Source organism: Drosophila innubila, chromosome X, assembly GCF_004354385.1.
Source record: "Drosophila innubila isolate TH190305 chromosome X, UK_Dinn_1.0, whole genome shotgun sequence".
In the NCBI taxonomy this organism is placed as follows: domain Eukaryota; kingdom Metazoa; phylum Arthropoda; class Insecta; order Diptera; family Drosophilidae; genus Drosophila; species Drosophila innubila.
In genome coordinates this window covers 22,375,789-22,384,266 of record NC_047626.1, presented here as the reverse complement: position 1 = coordinate 22,384,266, position 8,478 = coordinate 22,375,789, and the positions used below count along the sequence as shown (strand labels likewise).

General features: G+C 33.6%; 2 protein-coding genes across 2 annotated transcripts; both read left to right on the top strand.

The window, feature by feature from the left end:
• The first annotated feature begins 5 nt into the window (after positions 1 to 5).
• LOC117793873 (serine protease snake) lies at positions 6 to 2,892 on the top strand. The gene is made up of 3 exons (XM_034634306.1): positions 6 to 325; positions 1,102 to 1,404; positions 1,466 to 2,892. Exons 1-3 carry the CDS (start codon positions 262 to 264, stop codon positions 2,257 to 2,259), a joined length of 1,161 nt encoding a protein of 386 aa, XP_034490197.1. The 5' UTR covers positions 6 to 261; the 3' UTR covers positions 2,260 to 2,892.
• A 1,084-nt stretch (positions 2,893 to 3,976) lies between these two features.
• LOC117792584 (C-type lectin 37Da) lies at positions 3,977 to 5,045 on the top strand. The gene is made up of 2 exons (XM_034632784.1): positions 3,977 to 4,156; positions 4,578 to 5,045. The coding sequence occupies exons 1-2, from the start codon at positions 4,027 to 4,029 to the stop codon at positions 5,030 to 5,032; spliced, it is 585 nt and encodes a 194-aa protein (XP_034488675.1). The 5' UTR covers positions 3,977 to 4,026; the 3' UTR covers positions 5,033 to 5,045.
• The last annotated feature ends 3,433 nt before the right edge of the window (positions 5,046 to 8,478 follow it).

Sequence of the window (8,478 nt, the reverse complement as noted above, 5' to 3'; positions counted from 1 at the left end):
ACCTACATACAAAAATGTATGTATGTGTGAAGATTATAATAACAGTCGAGATCTTTGAAGTTGCCTGGCTGGTTTCGATTTTTGCGACGCGCACTTCATATCAACGCGATTGAACAACAACAGATTTAACAACAGGCGCAGGCGCATTGCCAATTGAAAGCGACATCGACATCGAAAACGACAACGAACATTTCAGTAAGAAGCAAAGCTTGCATCCGAGCAGCCGCAAAGAAAACAGCAAACAGCAGAGGAAAACTGAAAATGGAAAACGCATTGCCAGCACTGTTGTTGTTATTGCTGTTAGCCGGACAGGCGAGAGCCGCAGGTAACTAAGTTTCACTTTTCCAATAAGAAATATAACGAATACGAAAGGCAAACTCGATGACTGTAACTGACCCTGTAATTTAACATAAGCATATTATCAGGGGTGTTCTAGAAATGTATAAATTAAAATAGAAACAGTATAAAATATTGGTAAAAAGAATTATATTAAAAATTCAAAAACCTTTAAGTCGAACGAATCTTGTAAGCTTGGCCCATCAGTTGACTGTTAAACCTTTTCGAAATTAAAATTTTGTTTACAGAACTGCAATTCATCCTGTAATGTTATGTTTACCATTCTGAAGAAATCTATGGCTTAAATTGTCATTATTCGATTTGCGAAGGCGGAGTGCTATAGTTCTTAACAAAAATATTGATCTGCATAGAATATACATGTATGTAGCATTAAATTTGAAGTCCTTTACTCGTATATTCCTTAAGATTGACATAAATATATAGACGGAAATATCGCTAATTTAATACACAACTGTCAAATCCAAAAAAAAAAATTACAATATACAATGTAAATATATTTATTTTTTAAGTAACGGGTATAAAAAACACGATTTTGCAGCGAAACGAATTTTAATTTATTAATTCAGTTCCGCGTTGCAATAAAAAGAAGAAATTTAAAGATTCTCATATAAAAGTGAAATGATATATACATATATCAACTCGGCGGTTGTTGCTCATCCAAATTTATACTTTTTAAGTGCAGAGTCTATAAGTCTATAAAATGTAGATGATTCCATGCCTTTTTTTTGTTTGATTGCATTTCAGTGGCTAATCCGGCAATAAAACCTTTGTCACAACGTGGCATCATCTTTCCGAAGGAATCCTTTGACGATTGCTTTGCGGATGAGGAGCAACTTGTGCGCGGCAGCTGTAAACTGCTGGAGGATTGCCCCGACGCCCTGAAACGCTGGAAGCTGAATAATGTGTTTCCCAAGACCTGTTATTTCGTCAAGTACGATCAGTATGTATGCTGTGAGATCAAAAACACTAACAGCAACAATGACACGGAAGCCACAACACTGACTCCAAAAACAGATGATTTTACAGAGATACGACCAAGTGAAAAGGGTTTGTAATTTGTTTGATCTGCATCTTTGGTTAATAATCATTGATAAACATCGTTTTGCAGCTTGCGAGGATTCCAAAGTCTTTCGCTTCTCAATTGTGGGAGGGACGCCGGCCAAAAATGGCGAGTTCCCCTACATGGCAGCCCTCGGATGGCCCTCGCATTTTGATGGGAGCATTTTTTACCGCTGCGGAGGAGCTCTCATATCGCCCACATTTGTCCTAACTGCTGCGCACTGCATCAACTTTGGTGGACAACTGCCGACGGTTGTGCGTCTGGGTGGTGAGAATCTGACCATGGACATGGGCGAGGATCATGCGATACGACGTGTGTTTACACATCCGGGCTACAATGATACCACCTCGTACAATGATATTGCACTCTTGGAGCTGGACGACTCTAAGCCGTCGAAGAGGCAAATTGTCTGCCTCTGGCCGAGTTCGGTGCTGGCGGTGAATGAATTAACCGCCATTGGCTATGGTCAGATACAATTTGCGGGTCTCGCCTCCAAGCAACTGCTCAAGGTTGGCCTGCAACATGTCACCAAAGAGGAATGCCAGCCACATTATCAACCCGAACAACTGGCCGATGGTTTGGCCGACAGTCAAATTTGTGCCGGCGACATGAAAGGTGTGGGCGACACCTGCCAGGGTGATTCAGGTGGTCCAATTGTCATGGAAAGCTTGCGCACGTGGTATGCTGTGGGAATCACCTCGCTGGGTCAAGGCTGCGCCAGCGGACCTCCCAGCGTCTACACCCGCGTCTCCAGCTACATTGACTGGATCGAGAGCATCGTTTGGCCCAAACCCGATGTGTCAACACAATTGCCCACCTTCGACCTGCGTAGGTCCGACTGAAACTGTGAAACTGACTGTTAATCCCCATACAGTGTCATCATCACGGAACTACAAAAAAAAAAAGCAGCTCGACAACTTATTAGCACAATGGAATTTGTAGAATCTCATTTCATTTTTTTCGACTTGCTTACAAGATTAGTCACTCTCATATGTATTTGATTTGTCTCTTATTTAATAAGCCTCTTTCCACCATCAATAATTTGTATTTTTTTTTTTGTGTTTTACGCGTTGCTTACAATATTAAAAAATGTACTTTTATGGCCGTACAAAGTCCCAACAAATGAACATTTTAAAAATGAAAACAGGGAATTAAAAATCACATTTTATTTAAGTGGAAAGAGGGCATTAGTCATAAGCTCTAATCGATCTTGTATTTATCAGCTAAAATCCTAAAAGTGTTTCAACTTCTTGTCACTCAATTAAATGACTTATAGCCTACTAAATAGCACATTTGGCACATTCGACGCCATTCGGCCCGAATGTGGACTTCATTTCAGTACAAAATCCGAATGATCATTTCATAATGAATGTTGAGATTTTTTGCCATATTTATCGAACGCGCGATAAACTCATGAAAAAAAGAAATTATCACTTTAACCTGCTGTTTTGTTCAATAAATAACTTAGCATACAATTTGCACTAATTATAATTGCAAAATAAAAATGAAAATGTTCTTATTTTCAGCTTCTTATAATTTTTGCACCGAAATCGAACTGCTGATTTATATCGGGTAAATAGAAATGTTTTAACAGTTTCACATTTGGTCGCGGAAAGCCAAAAATCTGACACATTCAAATGTAACAATTTGTTTAATTTTTTAGCAAACTCAAGTCATTTCTAATTTCTGAACGGGTTTTCGTCTCAATTTGTAGAGTGCTTTTAGGTGTTTTCGACCAAAAGCAAGTTTGAAAATATTGAATAAAGCTTGTATTTTATTAATTAAATGGATTTTATTTTAAAATTAAATAAAAATGCATAAAATACAAACATTTTAGATTAACTATATAATGATATTAAATAATATTCGTGAAATTTTAAATAAACTTATGACAACCAGTTTTTGTGATTTTGAAAATATTTTGAAAAAATTAAACGTCATTGAATTTCATGAAAAAACGACAACTCAACTCTTATTTGATTCAGCGTCAAAATGGGAAACTTAAAATTCCAATACTGTCCATATTTTCAAACTTTTCCTTTGACACTTTTTCAAACTTCAAACTGTCATAACTTTGTCAAATCTTAACCAATTTCTTTGCGGGATGTCAACTTTATCATTATGTTACCTCTATTTTGATTCTGCATCAAAGTATGAAATCAAGATTAGGCCAACGCATATGCTATCCAATACAGGGTATTGCTAAGTTCAGCTGCACATGTTGTTACTTGCTTATCACTGTTATTTGATACGAAGACACGCAGTGACGTGTTGAAATAAAAGTATACCGTTAAGAAACACTACTTAACCTCGAAATCTCTAGAAAATTAAAAGAATAAATGCTGATATTTTGGTTATTCACCAAGTAAAAGTTGACATCTCTTTGAAAAATATATTAACTAAGCAATTTCTTCGATTTTTGTTCTAATCAATGTTATTTTATCGTGCTGTATTTGTGCAGCTGTTTTTCTATTCCTTTATTGCATAACAGCTGAAGAAGCTGATACTCGTAAAGATTCGATCCAGAATTTCAACTGCAAGTTGTGAATAAAAGCCAAAGTCGGGCTTTAGTTGGAGTCAGTTCACTTTCAATTGCTAGCCATATCAAGATGCATCCCCATTACGATCAGTATGTTATATTGTTGCGTTTTCTCCTACTCGGCTGTTGTCTTATTCCAGCACTCGGTTACCTTCCGGATGTGAATATATTTACAAATTATCGCACAGAGGTCTACAATGGTGAGTAGACGAAGGAACTAACTTCAACCGAATTTAAAAAAAATCAATCACGGGAAATATGCATAAAATGTCCAAAGAATGAAAAAAAAATCTGTGTATAAAAACAAATAATCTTAAGGCATTTAATACTGCTATTTACTATGAATGAATCAAGATTTTTAAATTCTTTACATGCACGATAAAATCAAGAACGGAATGCTTTCTGAAGTACGAATTTAAGTTACTTTTTAGCTACAATATTAAAGTACTTAAATTTTTGAGCTTTAGAAGTTGTACTTGGAATAATATCGAAATTCTAGCTTAAGTAAATTCCATCTCAGTGAGAAATTAAGTTTGAAATCAGTTAATTTTGTTCGCTGTAAAGATGTAATCTGTAAGGATTGGATCAACCAATAAGATGATTTGGCATATTGTCTTTTAGGCATACCATCGGATATTGATACGACGCCTTTTATACGGATTGGGGACAACTATTACTACATTGAGCCGATGAATAAAGTGAACTGGTTCCAGGCGGCGGGCGCCTGTCGCATGATGAACGCCCATTTGGCTTCGATTGAGGACAAGCCGGAGATGGAGGCGCTGGTGAAGTACATCAAGACGAAGGGATTTAAGAATAACGACTACTTTTGGATATCCGGCAATGATCTCGGCACTGAAGGTGCCTTCTACTGGCTCTCTACAGGTAGACCCATGACCTATGCTCCCTGGAACGGTCCCAAGCAGATGCCCGACAATTACGGAGGTAACGAGAACTGTGTTCACATGTTTGGCACCCGAGAACTGATCAACGATGCCAACTGTAAGATTCTCATGCTATATATCTGCGAGGCCAGCGATCCTAAGACCTTCAAGTTCACCTACATCAAGTGGTAGAAATAATTCGTACCAGGCTTTAGATAAAAATGTACCAAATTTGTATATATAGGTTTCAGTTAAAAAAATAAAGAATCTTTTGGCGTAAAATTAAAAAAAAATTAGTGTTACATTTAAAAATATCTACAATAGCTGTTAATATTTAAGTGGATTATGAAAAACAAGCCTAAATTCTTTCAAGTTTTTTTGTTAATTAAATGTTAACATACATTTATAGTAATTTATGTAAATTCTGAAAGCGCACAAATTAAATCAAATTAAACTTTCAAAACAAAATTGTAGCAAAATAAATTTGATATTTAGGAACCTTTTTGAAAATGTATTAACTTACTTACTTATCCATCAACAGCCGCTATTAAATTAAATTTAAAAACAAAACAATTTGACATTTAAAAAAAAGTGATCCAATGTACCAAATGTGAGAAGCGTGGGTAGAAGAAGAAGACTTTTCAAATTGTTGTTTGTTTGTTTTTGCGTGCATGGAAACACGGCATTTATTAAGCTGTTGCCTCAGTTGCGTCTTCGGCAACGGCTTCCATCTTGTTCTTCATCATTATCATTATCATAATCATTATCATTATAATTATATTTATAGTTATCGTTACCAATATCGTAATTCATTGAATTTGCTAAGTATACGTTATACATCAGTTGATTTACGATTTACGTTATGCATATAGTACATACATATATATCTAGTTTATATATATATATGTATATCTGTAAAGGTTTGTTACCAATTGTTCGACTTACAAATAACTATAAAGATTTTGACATACATATATCATTGTTATAATTTTTCATATGCATTATGTTCGCGTTTGATCGACTAATAAACAACAACAATCGCTTTAGCCGATTTATATACGTAAAGTAAATACACACAAATTAAATATACATACATACATACAATGAACAAAAACAAGAAAAAACCAAAACAATTGTTAATAGTTCCGTTACATAGTATTACAACTTACTTGGCTATTCAAACAGTGATCGGATATTGGAAAATGTACGACATAACCTCAACACTAATATTAATCTGTATGTCTGTGTGAGTGCAATAAACATACATGCGTATGCATGTTGATTTCAATATACATATGTATGTATTTATATGTTTACTAAATTGTTGTTTGCATCGTTATCTCAAGTCTTAATGCTTAAACCTAACCTAACTTTTTTCAATCACGCACGCACACACCTTACAGAGTCATATGTATGTGTGTGTGTGTGTGTGAGTGTGTGTGTATGTACACATGTACGAATGCATAATTATTAATTAGTTCATATTATTAACTACATTTTTATATGTATGTATAAATATTCAACAGACGAGTGCATAAATTTAATAATTCTTATTTATATTTTATTTTAAATTTACTTTCGATTTTTCTAACATTCGCCGTATATGCATGTGGTTGTGGTTGTGGGTGTGTCTGTGTGTGCGTGCGACTCTCTCTCTCTTTGTTTGTGTGTGTGTGTGTGTAAGGTGGGCTTCAAAACAGCTGCCTAGTTAAAAGCTTTTTCAGCTGCTATCGAAAAAGGCTATCGAGAAATGATTGTGCTGGAGCGCAAAGAGTGGACACAATGGGAGGGGGCGGAGGGGGGCGGGGCAACATGCATGACAGACTAACGGTGCATACGAATGACATACATACATACATACAAACATGCACACAATTCGATTCACTTATACATAATACAATCCTTAAGTTTTCTTGTTGTCTCTTACATTGGAAATAAGAACAGCCTAAATGTTATACATGTACAAAGTCTAAATGTTGTAGTTGTTGTTATTTGTTTTACTTTTGTTTTGTTTTAAAAACCTCTCTCAAAATGGCAGTACGTTTAAGTTAAAGTGTAGAGAATGCGGGGATTATGGGATTTTGTGGAGCGGGGTAAGTAGAGAAAAGAGAATACTCTACGGAACGACAAAGGCGGCAAAAAGTATGCCAAAAATGAATGTAAATCTATAAATATATATCTATATACATATGTATAGATGTATGTGTATGTACACTAATAAATGGCAGGAATTGCATATATACATATGTATACACACAGGTGGTTTATACATATATATATATGTATATGATAATGAATAATTTTACACCGTTTTTTTTTTTGGTTTGTCGGTTCTTTTTTTTATGTTTTTTTGTTTCGTTTTCATTTTTTTTTTGTTGCCTTTTAAAACACACTGTTTTTTTGTTACAATGTGTTTGCACAATAGATTTTTGTTACTGTTGCTGTTGTTGTTGCTATTGCTTAGGTGCATAATATTGGTTTAAATACAATAATAATAATAATAGTGTAATCATAGTAGTAATAGTACAGAAATAGTATTGGGATATTCAATGATAATAATAATTAAAAACATTTTCAGGCCAGAGAAGAAAAGAAGCAGCTTATCTTTAACACTAAGAGTTAGCTTAACCATGGGAATTACATAATGTTTAAAACTTGATAAATTACAATAAAAAAAAAGAAACTATTCACTAATATAATATAATATATATTTAGCTTTTTGTGAATTGGGTTTAGGTTTTTCCATTCTTCTTCTTTTGCTGATGTTACTGTTTTGTTTTTTTGTTTGTTTTTTTTTTTAGCCGCGCAATTTCACTTAATAATATTAGCGTGACAATTGCGCGTGCAATTTACAGTAATTAATTATTGTTTATATATAAACATGTATATATATATATATAAGTATATGTATATATCTGTGTATATATGGTACTTAAGCTATAAGCAGCATACTAATAGTATGTAATAAGATAATAGGTTTCCATTGTTTAAACATCTAGAAAAAAAAAACAAAGAAAAAACTATTTTTGCCTTACAATTATACAATTTCTATACAATGTTTTTCTTTTCTGTTATTGTTGCCTTATTTAAATATTATAATATTTCATATCCTTAATTTCGTACTTCACATTTCGCTTCACATAATATCTTAACTGACTACATTTATCCTTTTGCTTTTACAAATGATTTTTATCTTGTTTGTTTTCTTAATATTTAAATTTTTTTTTATTGAATTTCCTCTTAGTTTTCTTTCATATTTATTTTAGAAACAAAATGAAATATCAACTAGTAGCATAAGTAGGGCAAAGTGTATGAGTTACTATATATGTATATGTATATGTATATGGATGTGGGTGTGTGGGTGGTGTATGCGCAAGCGAGACAGCAATACATGAACTATGATTCTATAGTTAATGGTTCTATGCATTATTCAATATTATTATTATTAGTATTATCTTCATTTTTTTTTTGTTTTTTTTTCTGTTTCTTAATATAGCGTAGTGTGGAGAGCGAGAGAGAGAGAGGGAGAGAGTATGTAAAATGCTGATATCTTTTCTTTTTTTCAATTTTGTAAAAATAGAAAAATTGCTAATGATATATATATAATGATGTATATATATATATATACATGTTTGAAT